The sequence below is a fragment of the Poecilia mexicana genome, unplaced genomic scaffold (assembly GCF_051168715.1).
Source record: "Poecilia mexicana isolate PSO_F unplaced genomic scaffold, ASM5116871v1 scaffold_16, whole genome shotgun sequence".
Lineage (NCBI taxonomy): Eukaryota > Metazoa > Chordata > Actinopteri > Cyprinodontiformes > Poeciliidae > Poecilia > Poecilia mexicana.
Genome location: NW_028263385.1, coordinates 14,704,891 through 14,722,697, shown reverse-complemented (window position 1 = coordinate 14,722,697; position 17,807 = coordinate 14,704,891). Strand labels below are relative to the sequence as shown.

Below are 17,807 nucleotides of genomic sequence, written 5' to 3'. Positions count from 1 at the left end.
TCTGTCTGCGATCGGGCTTAAATAGCAATGTGGACGTGCTTTCTATCAATCTTGTGTTTGAGGATATGCAGAACTCTATCACATTTTCTTACAAATGCACACTTCAGTTTATCTTATTGGGATTATAGGTGATTAACCAGTACAAAGTAGCACAAAATGTCAAATGGAATTAAAGGGAGACATGGTTTACGAATAAAATTCTTCACTGGACTTGGGCATTTATCGTATCGGTTATTATTTATCGTAATACATTTCTTATCGTAAGAATTTTGAATTATCACTACAATAAATTCCAAATTATGGTGTTTAAATAACAAAATACAAGATATAACTCAAAGTATTCGTCTTTTATTAACCTTTTCCATTTTACAGTAAAAAAGACCACTGACATGCATTGCCTTGTTAAAAAGCTGACTTAGGCTTTTTATCCATCCAATAAACCTGGCTAAATACAGGAAGCATTTTCAAAGAAAACATGAGGCATGTCCTGATTTTTTGCTATAAATACATTTAAAAAAATGTATACCAAGAAAATTAAAACCTACTAACCTCAGAATGTAGGACTTTTTATATCTTTTTTCAGTTAAGCAAATGTTAAAGGCACCTTTTTTATTTTTGCACTGACTTTGTTTGATCAATTAAAGTATTGTGAGATTAACTTATTGTTGAGCAGGAAAATAAAAATTCTCCATGGAAAAAAATGCACTTCTTAAAAAACACAAAAATTTTGGTCACTACTGAATACTTTCAACCTGACAATTTTAGATAAACCCAGCAGAGCTGCAGCTGTGGTTCTGCGTAGTAATTCCTTAAGGGGGCTGAATTTAATTGCATGCCACACTTTTCAGATTTTCAATTGTTTCAAACATTTGAAAACCTTATATTACTTTCCTTCCATTCTGAAATTAGGTGCCACTTTGAGTTCGACTGTCACATAAAATCCTACTAAAATACATTGAATGTCGGGGGTTCATTGTGACAAAATGTGACATGGATGGTTTAGCAGAACACTGTATGTGTGTGGGTCCATATGTGGGTACATTTATGCATGCAACATGCGGAGAGAAAGAGCGCCTGCCTCATATTTCACCACAAAATTGAGGCAGAATCTAATCATAGCCTCATAAAAGCCTGACCCTGGAGAGAGCCTGCCTCTTTAAGGCCTCCGACACACACGCACACACATGCTTGCAGATCAAGGTCAGTGATTATACCAGAAAATGGTCCAAATGAGCCAGCAAACAAGAAAACAGAAACACACACCTATAGGAAAATTTAAGCGATTAGCTACTTTGATAATTATGTTTGTTTGGACACATGACTAGCAGGTTGCCCTGAATGTTCTCTGCCAAACCGTGTGTCTCATAAACCGAGCTCTAAAGTAGCCTTAAACTGAACTGTGTCCATTTCCAACACCATCTGTTTTACAAATGCAGCCAGCTTCTGCAGGCTCTGTTTTCCATGTACACACAGAGGGGAAAAAAATGCTGCTCAGTTGCAATTAACATTCATCATTTTGTCTTATTTTTGACACTTTGTGAAATAGCGAAAACACCGAGAGCGTAGTTTGTGTTTTTCAGATGTTGGATTTGCTTGTGCAAAATAACAAATATCTCACACAGACCAACTGCTGAAAGTAAAACGCAGCCTCCTTTATCTATGCATTTTTTCTATGTTTATGAGGAACTAAATTAACAGCAGTAAACTCGACCAGTACGCTCCCTTTGATATTTGCATAGAGATGAGGCTTTGATCACTAGGCTGGTATGAGGTTCTCAAAATAAAACAACCTTAACGCCCTGGTTTCATATTATCACAAAACCATTCACACAGAAATTGAAACAGAAATTGGTGTAAATATTTTTGTTCAGAACAGAAAAGCGATAATCATTCCAACTAATGACGATGATAGATATTAGCATTTGACTGAGATACATAGTCTTTAGATAAATTTAGCGCTCTGCTTTTTATTTAAAAAAAAAAAAAAAAGTAAGCCAAGCTGATATAATGTTCAAGCAATCATCTGGATAAGAAAAAAATGCTGCATCCAGCTTGTCAACTGTAGTCCTAAAAAACATGACAATTAATTTGGAAATTTAATGAAAATTAAATTGAAAAGTTTAAACTGAAAAATTTAATTTGGAAAAAATGATCTTTTCCAAATATATTTGTTTTTTTTTTTAAATATATATTTTTTAAAGTTATTATTTTGTTTTTTTTAAATGCCACTCCTTCAGTTTTCAATCCATGACTTCCCATTTTTTCCAAACCAAAAATATTTCTGAACAACCACCACTCTCTTTCTTATACGGTGTGGTAGACTCTGTTTTTAACTAGCTGACCAGCAGGACACAGCAACATGTGGGGAGGGGCGGTTCTGTTTTACTCTAATTGCTGATTATGAGTATAAACTTTCCCGCTTTCTCAGAAAAATCTCAAATATAATGTCCGTGGCATAAACCGTCTTCAGGTTACATGGCCCATATTTCATGATGTGGACATATAGAACAGGTCCATACGAGGCGCCTGAATGAATGTGTGAATTTGCATGAATGAAATGGGGACTAGGAGACGTAGAGGAGGGCCCTGAAGAGGTTCTTTATGAATAGGGACGTACAGACATCGAGGGGGCAGGGTGAGACAGGGGCGGAGTAGAGGAGGTCGGGGCAGAAAGAAGGAGGAAACAGGACAAAAGTTTTCTGTAATGAGTGTGGAGGAAGGGACAGGCGGGCGGTGCAATAGAAGAAAGGCTTTTCTCTGAATGCTGGAAGGGGTGGGAGGGAGTCAGGCGGACTTCTGTCAATTTAAAGAGAGACATCTGTCAAAGGGGAGTGTGTGTGCCTGCAAGTCTGAGTGTGTGTGTGATTAGGCAGAGAAATGGGATGCCAGGACTTGATCTGCACCCGGGATGTGACTCTGGTCAAACCATAACTTTCCATCTAAACACTGAGTTCTTTCACCCTGACCAAGAGAAATGGAGCTTTTTACAAACTCATTAAACTTGTGAGGACTTCCCCTGCTTGGATGATTACTAACCATCTAGTTTTTCCTTGTAATATTTCTCATAGACTGTCTTATAATTCTTTTAGATTGATTAAGAGCAGTAGTCAACTCTCGTATATTTCATGATGGTGTGAGGAAAAGTATTTGTTTTTCAGACTTTATTCTTTACCCCATATTATAAAAACTATATCCATTTTGATATCATCTTGCAAATATCACATCTGCCATTAAATTAGAAACTTTTATTCCTAAAAATTGACTTGATTTCTTTTACTTTTAATGCCTACTTAAGCAAGAAGGCATTTATCCTGTAATCTGCTATGATTAGTGGAAAAAAATGGCACAATGTAATATATCTCATTTTTTGTCCACTTGAGGTTGCACTGACCTCATTTTACGAAGCATACATATTTCTATGTACCCATTCATGAAATGTTAGTTAAAAACCAGTGTGTTTAAATGTGACCATGTAAGAGCATAAATCCATTTGGATATCAGTCTCTTATTTTCCGGATTCCTGCCTACACCATAACTATCCAAGCTTTCATAAATGTGTCAGGCTCCGGATTGGACGTAATCTCAGTGATTACGTCCAATCACATTCTCAGTGAATGTGAGATTTCTGCAGCCATGAATCTGTATGGCTTTGAACGGCCTTTTTAATTCACCAGCTCATTTCCCAAAGGACTTACACTCCCGAAAATAGAAAGAAGGTCCAAGTGCATAGGTCTAACAGTTATCCGCTATAGTGCTGTTGGATTATGTTGAACTAAATCCACAGGATCAAATTTCAGTGAGTGCTCCGCTGCTGCATGCTGAATGTTCTCGTTGGGCTTGACAAAAACAGCGTAACATTCTAGGGATCAACACGGTGGCTAGCGCTGCTTTATGCAAGGTTTGATGTTGTTATTATTGTGCAGGCAAATGAGGAGAAAAACACAGTCAGGGGAAAGGGAATATGCTGCTGCTCCAGCAGAGAGGCTGGTGAAGGGTTTCTGCCAGATAACTTACTGAACAGAGGAGATGGAGGGCAGACCTCTCAGGTGTGAAGAAAGGAATCAGAGACAGTAGAAGGGGGAGGAGAGGGGAGGGGGACGGGGCACCAGGAGCCTGTATTATGGTTGCAGACCTGCGTCACTAGGCAACGGAGTCGAGCCAGATGCCAGGTTGCTAGGAGACCTGAGGGATGCAAAGCCTAACGTGGTTCTAAATAGAGATGATAGCATGGAGGGGTGGAGTTGTGCTTCTGTTCCCCCTTAACGCTCACTCCCTGTTCCTCACATTTTGATGTTTTCCTGTCGCTCTAAATGAGAGGGACAAATTCAGTTTGATCATCATAACAGGATGTTACATGAATGTTGTTTTCTTGCTGTAAAGACATGTTAACTTTTCATAGATTTTGATTCACACAGTGCAAAATAAGACCCTGGTCTATATTTTATATAGAGTCCAGTTCTGGTAGTTGTTGTATGTTGTATACTTGTTTCGTTGGATGAAGTAGAGATCTTCAAATTGAAATATGTGTGATTGGATCTAAAGGTCTTTTTAGCTAAATATGAATTGGACAAATTGTAGTGTGTGTTGAGATGACATTTATTTTTGTAATTTGGAGCTATATACCTTCAGGTCTGTGCTTAATGGTTCTTCTCTGATGAACACATTTATTACACAGCGATTACTGTGAAACAAAAGTAACATATTTGCAGTGTCACAACAGTCCTTTGTTTCTTTCTACAAATACATGCACACACAGTTTCTTTATCCTTATGTTATTTATCTTTATGTTTGTACCCTTTGAGCGCCTGAAAACCAAAAGCAAATTCTTTCTTTGTGCACAAAATGTCGTCCAATAAAGCTGATCCTGATTCTATAGAAATAAACTGGGTTGAAATCAGTTTCATGAAAGGTGTACTTTTAGCTAAAATCAATATACTTGTATATTATTCAATAATTCTGCAGTTATTCAATAATTCTGATTAAAATGCTGATTGGCTGATTGTGTGCATGAGCTGCTAATTATTTTTGTTCAGCTACAGATGTAAGTGTGCAGACGCAGCCTCAATAAAAGCTGCATCTATGTTTCAAGATATGCTGGATTCAAACTGTTGTGGGTGGGTTTTCAGCATAGTTGGGTACTAAATGTAACCGATGTGGGGAAGAAGTCTTTTTGATGAAGGGAATATTTTATGAACTTATATATATATATACATATATATATATATATATATATATATATATATATATATATATATATATATATATATATATATATATATATATATATATATATATATTTTTTTTTTTTTTTTTTTTTTTGTGGGCCTCTGTTTGTACCTAGGGATAAACTTAAAAAATGGTCAATTTTTTTTGTTTATGCTCTCAGTTTTATCATCATTGCAACACGCTGTTGGTGAGTTTCTCAGAATAATTAGACAAACACTGAAGATTAAAAAAGAGATGTTCCGGGAAAAGAAAGCTGAGATACCGCCGTCAAAAGCAGAATATGGAGGATTATGAATCTGGATGTGGAGAGCGAGGAACCAAGGAGTCAAGGAGAGGCAGAAATAATGCGAGATTGTGGAGTGGGGATAAAAATAGTTTTCATTCCTTGGGCATTTTGGAAAATGGACTTCTGAAATTGTTAGGTTTAAGCGTCCCGAGGGAGAGTAAAAGGGGAATGAGGAGGTGTGAACATAAGCGTTTACAGAGGATTCAAGAGGGCATCTCACATGGATGCATACTCACATGAATGTCTGTGGCCTTGTTGTTTTTTAAGTGTTAAAGTGAATATTTCCTTCCTGTTGTACAGAAATACTTTTCATGGGAAAAGAGAAGCAAATACAAAATAAAGCAGCAGCTTTGATTTGTGTCTGTACAGTTTCTTTTTCCTACCACTTCCCCCCCCTTCATCACGTTGGATGGTTTGTTCCACTGATTTTGCGTGGGTGGGGGAGGGGGCAAAATACGATTTGATTGGATAATCCAAGGATTTAATATCCTCTAATCCTGGCACAATCCTCTCCGCATTACTGCAGGGAGTAAGATTAACTGTAAGTGTGTAGTATGTGTTTGTTTCTGTGTGAGCAAAAGGTCGGGTGCTGTGAGACACTGGAAAGGCGTACCGTAAAACTGTTTCAGTGTGTGTGTGTGTGTGTGTGTGTGTGTGTGTGTGTGTGTGTGTGTGTGTGTGTGTGTGTGTGCGTGTGTGTTTGCATAGATAAGTGACATGCACTGTGTGTCTATAGTATTTCTGTTGACACCACAGCGTGTAAATGGGCTTGTGTTTGCATGCAGGTTTTGGTCAGGAGTGCATGAGTGGAAACCGGGCTTTCACTCAGTGTGTGTGGGCGTGTGTGTGTGCACATATATGCCCTCATGTATCGCCTCACATGCAAGTTCACTTTCCTCAGAGACACAGCAACTTGGAAATCTTCTTAGTATGCAGCAGGATAGATCAAACCGCACTCCGGCGCGAGTCCTGGCTCCTCTTTACATGTACACGTTTGCAGATGGTTGCTGTTAATTAAGTCTTATTTGGAACGTGAGTAATTAGAGGATAATTTGACATGAAAGGAGTGTGCGGCTGTTCTTGTGTAAAGGAGAGAGACAAAGACAAACTGGAGTACAGTTTGACTGCCTAACCAGGCTCAAGGGAATTTTAATCAGCACAGTATAGATTTGCCACATACTTATTTCCATATCTGGCCCCTGCCACCTTCTTCATTACTCTCTTCAATGTACATTTCTTTCTTCTCTAACGTTTTTACTCATACTTGGTGCTCATATTCCTGGTTTTCATGCCAGTATCCAGAGAGTAAATTCATTGTAGAGACAATTTAGAGGGCAGTACAAAGCCACTAAAGCATCCTCTGGCACTAATTCTTTGTTTACCCAAAGAGCACAGCAGTCGCCCTTGGCAACCAGCATCCTTGTTTACCTACTCAGTGTGCCGTCATATGATTGCCATGACAACAAGCTGGTTGCCATGCGAATTTTCCGATCCCATTGTGATGTCTCTGAAGAGGCAGTCTGCACGTCTCACCTCCTGCTTCTCTTCATGTCATTAGTTTCTCCTGCTCATTTTTTTTCAAGCAAGTTAATCACAGAAACGCACATTATTTGCTTAAGATTGTAATGTCACAACGCTCGTATACAGAGCCTTGCAAAAGTATTAATTCCCCCCACTGAACCCTTCAGCAATTTGTCATGTTACAATCACACACTTCAGTGTATTTTGTTGGGATTTTCTGTGATAAACCTGCACAACGTTGCATATAATAGTGAAATGGGGGGGGGGGGGGATGAATCATGGCTTTCAGAATGTCTTGCAAGTAAAAATTTGAAAAATGTGGCTTGCATTAAAATTCAGCTTTCTCTAATACCGTCAGTAAAATCCAGTACAATCAATTGCCTTCAAATATTGCCAACTTAGTAAATAGAGCCCATTTGTGTGTAATTTAATCTTAGTTCTAATCTAATTTTTCTGTGAATTCCTCTGAGGTTTGCTAGGGAACACTCAGAAAGAAACACTGGCAGGGATGGCAGGGAGGGAGTTGTGGAGAAGGTTGAAGCAGAGTTGATTAGAAAGTCGTATCCCAATGTTTGACGGTGGCAGAATCATGCTGTGGGGATGCTTTTTAGGAAAGGTGATCTGCATATCTGTGTATATACACTAATCAATAAGCTGTGATTCCACTGGAAGTGCCGGGGGTTTTCTGTTTAGCCCGTTTTACGTGCACAAGGACGAGGCTTAATGGAGGAAGAAATTGAAGAGGTGATGGATTGATCCAAGGTTAGAGAGAAGGTTGGTGGACACAAATCTTGCAACTATCAGGCCTCTCTACAAAGGAAGACCAAATCAATGTACAAGACGGGACTGATCAATGAGCTGATGGATGGCAACTTGGATGGACAGCAATAACATTAGGACCAGAATAGGATGGATGGATGAATGGATGGATGGATGAATTTCTCCAGTACAGGTGCTCTTTGATTCGCTCCTAATTTGTGAGTGTTTCTTAGGAAGAGATGTGAGGAGGTGTGTTTTCATCTGCGTGCGATGATGTCTTAGCATGTGTGTGCGCGTGTGTGTGTGTGGGATGGCCTTGCCCTAGATCGATAGTTTTGTGGTGACAGCTAAGAGCTGATTAATCAAATGCATGGATCTGTCTTTCTCTGCTCTGCCCTCTCCTCAATTACCAGCATCATTACATTGCCTTAACACCCCACTGGGACGCCGAGCCATTCTTCCTCCTTCTCATCCCTTCCCTCTACATCTTCCGTCCTTTTCTTCCAGTCCACACATTCGCTCAAACTCCAGCAAGATTTATAACAATTCAAATAAAAAGAAGTTATGTCATCCCTCCTGGAGAGTCGACTCCACAGTTCTTTGTTGAGTTGAGTCCCGTCTCTCCTCCGCTCCTCCTCTGGGTCTACCTTGCTTCTTCTTCCTCGTTCCACGTCTCTCCTCTTTTTGCCACCATCATTCTGCAGCTCTGCTCCTCCAGCCCATCCCTCTTTCTCCTACCTATGACTAAGCACTGTGTGTGTGGATTGTTATTTTTTTTGTAGTTTTTTTTCTGTCTTAGTTTGTGTGAGCCAAAGGTACAGAAGATATGAATGGGAGGGATGTTTGCAACGTGCGTTTGGGATAATGCATCAGCACTCTTGGCAGAGGATCTTGGTAGTCGTGAGATTTTTTTAGACGGAGTGAGTCACGACTGAATCACGCCCCGTCCGCCTGCCTGCTCCTCTTTCTCCTTCTATTCTTTTTGAATCCTCTCTCAGGGGCAGGCTCTGCTTTCATCCCTCCACTCTCAGCCTTTCGCTTTCGCACTTTCCATGTAATACTTCTTTTTCCATTTGCTCCCCGGGGTTCCTTTTAGCCTTCCACCTGCCCTTTCTAGCGGTCGATGTGAGTCGGGGTCCCCCAGGCTTCTCCCTCTGAGTTGTTTTTTTCCTATCCTTTTATTTTCAGTTGACTGTGCCCGTTCCCTTTACACACTTGTCATTTCACTGAACAACATTATCTCCCCCTCTCTCCCACGCCTGCCCCGTCTCATTTCTCCTCTTCTCTGTGTCTCTGCCTTCTCTTGTCCCTCATCTAATCCCTACTTTTTAGGTAATCCAGATCAGCTTGCCTGCATTCTTAATCTCGCCACTTCTCAATCCCCCGGTCTGTGAGTGTGTGTATGTGGGACAAATCAAAGACTGTTTATGTTTGAGTCTTGAAGCAAATGTCACCTGCTAACTAGAGAAGCACCAGTTCAGTCGGCCAATTGACCAATTTGCCCTCAATCCGGAGATCAAATACTGGAAAATACTTTTTTTTAAGTAAATTTATTAAACATATCAAAACTAATAAATCCCACCATTTTCAAACCAGATAAGCATCACCTAACAGCATCGACTTCAAAGCACCCTTTTGACTTGAATAAAAGCCACATAAAGGTCAGGAACATATTTTTGATGCATAAATGAGGATAATCTTGTTACAGTTTTTAAAATGAAAAAATGCTTTCTTTCTAAATTGGAGTTGTCAGGTCAGTCCACAAAGAAAACTGGGAATCCATGTCGGTCATGAAAAGGTCGATTGCTGCTTATCTAACCATAACCTTAATACTTGAGTAACAAAAATACATGAATAGACCCTGACTGTTGTCATTACCTTAATTTGATTTTTTCTTTTTTAGAAATGAAAGAATTATTTTAAAATCAAACTACAAATTTCTTAAAGAATGTATTTCGTTAGACTGCATTTTTACTGAGGTTGAAATTATGGATTTGGCTGTTTTTTTTCTTTCTTTGATAAGGTCTGACTAGTAATTGGCAGATCAAATAGTAAAAACATATTTCTCCTAGTAATTAAATGCATCAAAAAGAAGAACCCTCTCTGTTTAAAACACATCAACTAATAGCATGTCTTCTGAAGGAGCTTAATAAATAAACAGATGAAAGTTGGTGACATAAGTGGAAATAGTGTTGTAATTCCTACTTCCCTGTTAGTTTTAAAATGACTTTATTCAAGAACATGTAGCAGAGTTTTTTTTCTGATTGATGTGTTTTTATAAAAGTCTTTTTATAAAAGTTTAAATCACAGCTATGCAGGTCAGACCTCAAAATAGACTGGAAATCAGTTTTGGAGAAGAAAAGCTTTTAGAGTGCATCTCTACTCCTAACACAACCACGGTATACAAATAACTAAAAAATGGCTCTCCCCTATCTTTTGTAATATTAAGGCACCTCATTTCATTTTTGTTTAAATAAAATAATTTCAAATTTAAGTCTGATACTTAATGTCTCAGGTTTTGCCTCTGTTGATAGTTTTCAAGATGTTCTTAATTTAGAGGCAATTTTTTTTTAATACTGAACTTCTCACCAAAAACCTACCATCATAAATCGATCATTAGAGTAAATCTAGTATTTAAAGGACAGCATACATCTCACCAGACAGTTGAATATCTTTCGTGGAGTTGAATTGAGTGTGACTGAAAGACATTTAATGTTGACCTGCTTTGCTGATGTTTTCTTTTGTTTGTCCTTCAGATGAATCGGCCGATCCAGGTCAAACCAGCTGACAGTGAAGGCCGAGGAGGTGAGTCGTCTTTCTCCTTTTGTGAGGACACATTTTCAAAATGTCTTCCCTAACTATAAACTCAACCATCTCAATGAGTCCGTTTTATATTTTATTTTTTGTCAATTTTGAGGTGTGTTTAAATTGTCAACCTCAGATAATCTTTAATAGATGTTAGTAGAAGGTTTCATGCTGGACATGGTTTTACCAAGTACTCTTACACAGACGTTCACACTGGCACCTCACTATTCTAATTACCAGTCTTGGTAGTCAACACTGCTCCCTGGTGGACGGAAACAGTATATTTCCCTCTATAGCTTCAACCTTTATGTGTTAAGAAGATATGTTACTAGTTTGGGGCCAAATAAATTGATTTTATGTCTTTTTGTTTTCCTTTCTCCTGCACATCCCTGGTGTCTCAGAGGACAGGAAGTTGTTTGTGGGCATGCTGGGAAAGCAGCAGAGTGATGAGGATGTCAGAAGGCTGTTTGAGCCCTTTGGCAGCATAGAGGAGTGCACTGTTTTGAGAGGACCAGATGGCACAAGCAAAGGTAAATTGCATAAGGTTGAACTGCTCAAGGAAGATATAGTACAAGCAACTTTATTTGCTGTAGCATTGATGACTAATTTGATAAGTGTGTTTGTTTTTGTTGTGCAGGGTGCGCCTTTGTGAAATACCAGGGTCATGCCGAAGCCCAAGCTGCAATCAACAGCCTGCACGGGAGCCGCACAATGCCTGTAAGCTCCATGCATACGATTACTAATGATTTAAAAACATAAATGTGATTAATTTGAGTAAAATGTTTGGATTTTGTCCTGAAAAAGTTTTAATACCCTTTTAAAATGTTGATACATTAAACTTGGTTGTATTTAATGTATTTTTAAGTGACAAACTTATTGAAAACAGCACATAATTGTGATTTGGATGGATTTCCACAGATTAGATTGATTTTACAGAAAATGCATTGGCAATTGGTTCTGCAATTACAGCTGCAACTCTTTGTGAGGAATGTCTCAATTAGCTTTGCACAGCTGGAAGCGAAATGTTTTTCTTTACAAAGTAGCTCAAACTCAGTCAGGTTGGATGGAAACAATCTGTAAATCATGCCACAAATACCCATAACAAGTTTTTACCTTCAGTTTCCCTGCTCTTGCTGAGAAAATATCACAACAGCATGATGTTGCCACCACCATGTTTCACAGTGGTGAACTTTATCCCTGACCTTTCTGGTCAGAGGCGTTCATAGAACGGCTGCGTTTAAACTGAGATAAAATTACACACATAGAGACTGTTTTCTTCTATTTACCTTTAGAGAGCACTGTAAACTTTATCTCTCCGTCCACAGGGAGCGTCGTCCAGTCTGGTGGTGAAGTTTGCTGACACGGAGAAGGAGCGGGGGCTGAGGAGGATGCAGCAGGTGGCCTCCCAACTCGGCATCTTCAGCCCCATGACCCTCAACTTTCCTGCCTACAATGCCTACACGCAGGCGGTCAACGCACAGGCAAGCACAAGCACACAAAAGCCAACTGTACGGCTCTCACATTTGCTGCACACAAAGTTTGCAAGGGCAGTGCTGTGCTTATGAAAGGATGTAATAAGTTTGAAGAGGCTATCAGTGGTCTAATTGGAGCTAATGTTATTACACAGACAACAGAACATACGTCATCTGGCATTAGCCTTCCCGCAACACACAACCATTAACCCACTGACTTGGGACATAATGGCCTTGTAATTAGATCTCTATTCATCTGTTCCTCCATCACTCCCTCTCCTTGGCCCTTCCTCCCATTTTTCATCTTCTTTTCTCTCTCTTTCTCTTTTTCCCATATCAATTTAACCCCCTTGCTCTCCTCCATCCTCGTTCTCCCTCGTCTACAGCTTGTCCAACAGCAGGCCCTGGTTGCCCAGTCAGCGTACTTGTCTCCTGTCGCAACAGTTGCTGCCGTGCAGATGCAGCAGATGGCGGCACTCAATGCCAACGGAATCATCGCAACACCCATCACACCCATCACACCGTCCTCGGGTAATTCCCCTCATGCACACTCTTCATACTCCTTAAATACCTGGAATTAAGGTAGAGAGGCTGCAGTTTGTTTTTATTCAACCAAACTATAAAGAAACGTTTAGATTATGGATTGGAGGGTTTGAACTCTTCACCCTTTTACAAGGAAAGTCAGTGTTGCTGTGTGTAAAGATTTAGTCTCCAATCTTCCCATCCTGCTGAGGTTCAGCAAAGTAGATATCCTTGAAATCCTTGAAAATTCTTGAACTTCAATTAGGTGTTTTGAAGGTTTGGAAAGTGCTTGATTTTAAATTCCTTGAAAGCGCTTTACACTTAAACTGCGCAGTTTTGTAGTAAAGTTGCTTGATTCAAAGCTTAAATTTGTGAAATTATATTTACAGCTGAAATCAGATATTTGCACCTAATAAGAAAAAAAAATTTCTCACTGTCTGAAGATAAATCAGATTAAGCTTCTCTTGTCTAGACATTTTCCTAAATTATTTCTATTTGCTAAAAGCCAGAAAACTTAACGAGAACATTTTTTTGAGATTTTTTTTTTACTTTGTATATTGTGTTTAAGCATTTAATTTGAGCAGGAAGGTCATTTACCTTGACACAATTTGTTTGGATTGTTTTAATGAAACAAATATTTATTATTCCTTATATCTCAGTGATTTATTTATCATCTTTTATCTTATACACTGAACAAAGTTAGTGAAATTGGGGATTTTTTTTTGTTAAATTAGTGTTTTGGGCTCAGATGAGTCAGGTGTAAAAATCTGTGAGACATTTTAAAACATAAAATTTTGCTATATTTTAGTTTATCTTGTTCCTGCTGAAGAACATTTAATATCATCACATTATTACTAACAGCGATAAATGATAGATAATAGTGAATTAAAACAGCATTTCTTTGTTCAGTTGTATTGTTTTTATCTCCAAAGTGTGGTGTTGGAGAGTTTGGAAACTTGAAAATGCTTGAAATGACCTGGATTTTGCTATGGGAAAACCTTGTAAATACCAAAACATTTTATATGTTGTTCTTTATTAGGAAGTAATTGTTTTGGTGTAATCTTTCTCTGCAGGTACAAACACTCCACCAACTATCGCAGCAACACCTGTGTCAGCTATCCCTTCAGCATTAGGAGTGAATGGTTACAGCAGCGTGCCAGCTCCCACCAATGGACAGCAAACAGAAACGCTGTACACCAATGGAGTTCACACATACCAAGGTAGCTTGATAAAGGAAGAGCATTCGACTGTAGATTATCATTGTTGGTTGGATTCTTAATCTCTGCTGCTCTTCTTGTTTTTATTCCAGCCCAGAGTCCAGCTGCAGCTTTGGACCCTCTTCAGCAAGCCTATGCAGGCATGCAGCACTACACAGGTTTGCATTAGATTAGATTTGTAAAGCACTTTATAAAGGGCTCGTCCAATTACACACGATCCAATTCATTAATTCAACTCAATTGATCCCAAATTCATTATTTCAGGTCAGTTTACCTCAAAGCCTTTGCATTCAAACTGAACCATCCTAAGTCCATTCTTTTTACACCAGCTCTTTTCATTCAGTTTAGTTAATTCCTTATTTATTTCATTCAATCAGATTGAGTCCAAATTCATCTCATTCAATACAGTTTAGGGCTGAGTCATAAATCAATTTGATAATTGATTTTGCTGACAGGACAAACCACCATGCATGCTCACACTCATACCTAAGGTTCAAGTTTAGAAACACCAATTAACTAATTACAAATGCATATTTTTGGACTGTGGGAAGAAACCAATAACCTGGAGAGATGCATGAATGTGTTGTTTCCAGGTTCTCCCAAAATGGGTTTACTGGTTATCCTAAATTGCCTTTTTGTATGACTGTGTACATGTATGAGTGCTTCTCCTGTCCTGCCTGTATTGGCCTGTGATGAACAGAGCAAACCCATCCTATTGCCCAGTAACCACTGGAGATAGGCACCAACTCCTGTGACCTTACAAGGATAAGCATGTGAAGACAATGGATGGATGGATATTACACATACATTTGGGAATCTAGTCATGCACATGTAGTAATGCACCCATCTGCTCAAAGCGATGGTTCATACAGGAGATTAAATGAAGAACATTCAAGCAATGTCTCCTTAGTCTGGCTGTCAAGGGTGAAACATCTTCAAGGGTAATTGATTTTATGATTTATCTGAGTTCAGAAAGACTCAATTTATAGATGATGTTTATAACCAGGGATTACAGCGATGATGCAATGTGTGCAAACCAGACTGGGATCAACAGTGTCTTTGTTCTGTAGACTTGCTCCGCTCTGTAGTTAATAGATTTCACCTTCAACAGGGAACCTCTCAGTTCAAAGGAAATGTCTCTATTGGGCACGCTCATGTTGCCACCTGTTGTTATTACCCAATAAGACATTAATGCCCCTGTCTCTCTTCCAATAGCGGCGTACCCCGCTGCCTACGGATTGGTTGGGCAGCCGTTTCCCCAGCAGCCGACACTGGTTGCTCAGCAACACCAGCAGCCCCAGCAACAGCAGCAAAGAGAAGGTGATGTGACTTCCTGTCTTGCTGGGGCCACACCCTTTTGATAGTGAGCGTGTTTAGGGTTGTTTTCTAAAAGCGAGAGGTAATTTATGAGTCTTCGTCCTACGTGTGTGTGTGTGTGTGTGTGTGTGTGTGTGTGGGTGTGTGTGTGTGTGTGTGTGTGTGTGTGTGTGTGTGTGTGTGTGTCAGGTCCAGAGGGGTGTAACATCTTCATCTACCACCTGCCACAGGAGTTCAGTGACTCTGAGATGCTGCAGATGTTCCTGCCCTTTGGCAATGTCATATCGGCTAAAGTGTTCGTGGACCGAGCTACTAACCAGAGCAAATGTTTTGGTGAGACACACACAGGGTGGGGGAGCAGGGAGGGAAGGGGGAGAGCATGTTTACTAGAGCGAGGGAAGGACAAGTGAAAAAAACACAAAGGCTGGCCTTCTGTAGGATAAGATACTGTCTATGTCTGCATCTAAACTAAGGTGAGAGAAAAATAGCTCTATCATGAATGTTATTTATCTCTTTTTTTTTTTTTTTTTTAGGATTTGTGAGTTTTGACAACCCTGCCAGCGCTCAGGCTGCTATCCAGGCGATGAATGGCTTTCAGATTGGCATGAAAAGACTCAAAGTGCAGCTCAAAAGGCCCAAAGATGCCAACCGCCCTTACTGAGTGATGACGGAGAGAAGAACAAATACGGAGAGGTGAGGTGGTGGCGAGGAGATAAAAGGTGAAATAAGAAGACCTGCAGTATACTTCAGGAACAACAGCAATGACAGTAAAAAGCTAACTGTTGGTAAATTTTTAACAGGAAGAAAGCTTGACATTGCAGTAAATTTGCATTGGGTTACTCCTGAAAACACCCTGTGTCAAGAAACGTGAAAATAATGAGATATTGTTTTCCTTTTTTTATTTTCTTTCACAATCTTATTTCTTCCCTGCTGTTTTGATCTTTTCCCGAAACGGCAACTTACCTCACCCAAGATCCTCCCGTCCAATCATATTTCACGAGGACCCCATCGCTATGGCAATGGTTGCCTAGTGACCGATAAAGCCCTGATCCCCCCTTCCTCTCGCATTGTTGTAAGTTGATTGGTTGGCCTGTGTTTGGGTTGCTGTGGCGATTTTATTGCCTGTGTTGGTTCTGTCACCTCGAGCAACCAGCCATGCGTTGACCTGCATGTCCTGTTGCTGTAGTGATCACAGACTGTGTTTGGTGCATTGTGACTTTATTTTGTATTGACCTGTGCACATACTGATCAATAACTATCTATAGCCAGGACTGCACTCAACTGATTCAACTGATCTGATTGGATATTTGATACACTTAATCACTTTATAGTAATCTATCTGATAAATTCTGTAGTAAAGCTTGTTATTTTTTTGCAGCTTTGTTTTTGATCAGTTTCTGTAGTGTTCTGTTTGGTGTCATTATTATTATTATTATTATTATTATTATTATTATTTGAACAAATGGTTTGGGTAAAATAGCGAGCGTGGACATCTATGTGTGCATATGTTTCTGTGTTACACTGTTAGCGTGTAATGCAGGACTGAATAATCTTTGTTGCATTGCCTTCTGCATTGAGGTGTCCATAGTTTTCCATAACAAACTGGTGGAGAAAAAGCACAGCAACAACACAGGGAACAAGAATGATGCTTTGATGGGGGGAAAAATACATGTTTTAGGATGTTGCTGCATAAAATGGCAGGCCGTGATGGACAAGAGGACATGACATGTTTATGGTATGCATAACTCCAGAATGTGGCTGCAAACTGATCCAACGCATGGGATATATATATATTTATATAAACAAGAAGAATTAGATCAAGTTACCTTTTTGATGGCTGCAGCGCTCTGTATTCATGGGCGAGCATGCATTTTGTTGAGCTGTACTCTGATAGGCTGAGTTCATAATCTTGGATTGTGACTTTTTTACACTGTGATGCTGCACTTTAGTTTTCCTGCTCCTCCATTTTTCTCTGAGACTTCTTTACATCTTTTATCACTGCTCCTGCTCTTTTTCTGTCTCTCTTATCTTCTCCTTCTCCACATTTTTCTCTCCTTCAAGTGTTGATCTGCTTCTTTCATCTCAGCCTCATTATACTATTCCTTCTGACTTGTGTTTTGGGGTGAAGGGTATGATGTTGTCGTGGTGGAAGAACAAGTGCCTCTTGCTCATTGGAGAACAGCCTTCAAATATAGGAATTCTGGGAGAGTTTTTTTTTAAATTTATTTAAGAGAGTTAAAAACTTCAACATGGCTGCTGTCAGATCAGAGTGTGGAGGCATCAAAAGGATTTTCACTTTTACTTTTTTTAAAACTTTGTGTAACATGCAGTGCCTTGCAAAAGTAACCACACACTCAGAAGTCTTGCACAATTTACCACATTGCAGCCCAAAACACAATGTGGTGCTTAATTATGAAGAGGAAGGGCAACAATACATAGTTTCTAACAAAAATCTTTACAAATAAAAATGTGAAAAGTGGGACTTTTATATCGAACTGCTTTTAACTCTCATACCCCTAGAGTGCAACCTGATGCTTTTGCTCCAATTAGTTATTTGAGTCCCCCTGTTTGTAATTTAATTTTCCTGTAAATCCAGATGTTCTGTGGAGGCCTCAAAGTTTTCTTAGAAAAGATTAGTGAACAAAAGGCATCATGAAGTCTGAGAAACACAACAGAGAGGTT

At 39.4% G+C, this 17,807-nt stretch overlaps 1 protein-coding gene across 1 annotated transcript in view; it reads left to right on the top strand.

Moving 5' to 3' along the window:
* LOC106917883 (CUGBP Elav-like family member 3) overlaps positions 1-17,807 on the top strand; it is a 31,598-nt gene that overhangs the window by 11,229 nt on the left and 2,562 nt on the right. Inside the window, exons 5-14 of the mRNA XM_014987175.2 lie at positions 10,549-10,597; positions 10,999-11,127; positions 11,235-11,314; positions 11,923-12,078; positions 12,456-12,600; positions 13,665-13,811; positions 13,901-13,966; positions 15,024-15,128; positions 15,315-15,458; positions 15,659-15,818. Of these exons, the coding sequence (XP_014842661.1) occupies positions 10,549-10,597; positions 10,999-11,127; positions 11,235-11,314; positions 11,923-12,078; positions 12,456-12,600; positions 13,665-13,811; positions 13,901-13,966; positions 15,024-15,128; positions 15,315-15,458; positions 15,659-15,786 (1,149 nt within the window). The 3' untranslated portion in view covers positions 15,787-15,818. The remainder of the gene's footprint in view (positions 1-10,548; positions 10,598-10,998; positions 11,128-11,234; positions 11,315-11,922; positions 12,079-12,455; positions 12,601-13,664; positions 13,812-13,900; positions 13,967-15,023; positions 15,129-15,314; positions 15,459-15,658; positions 15,819-17,807) is intronic.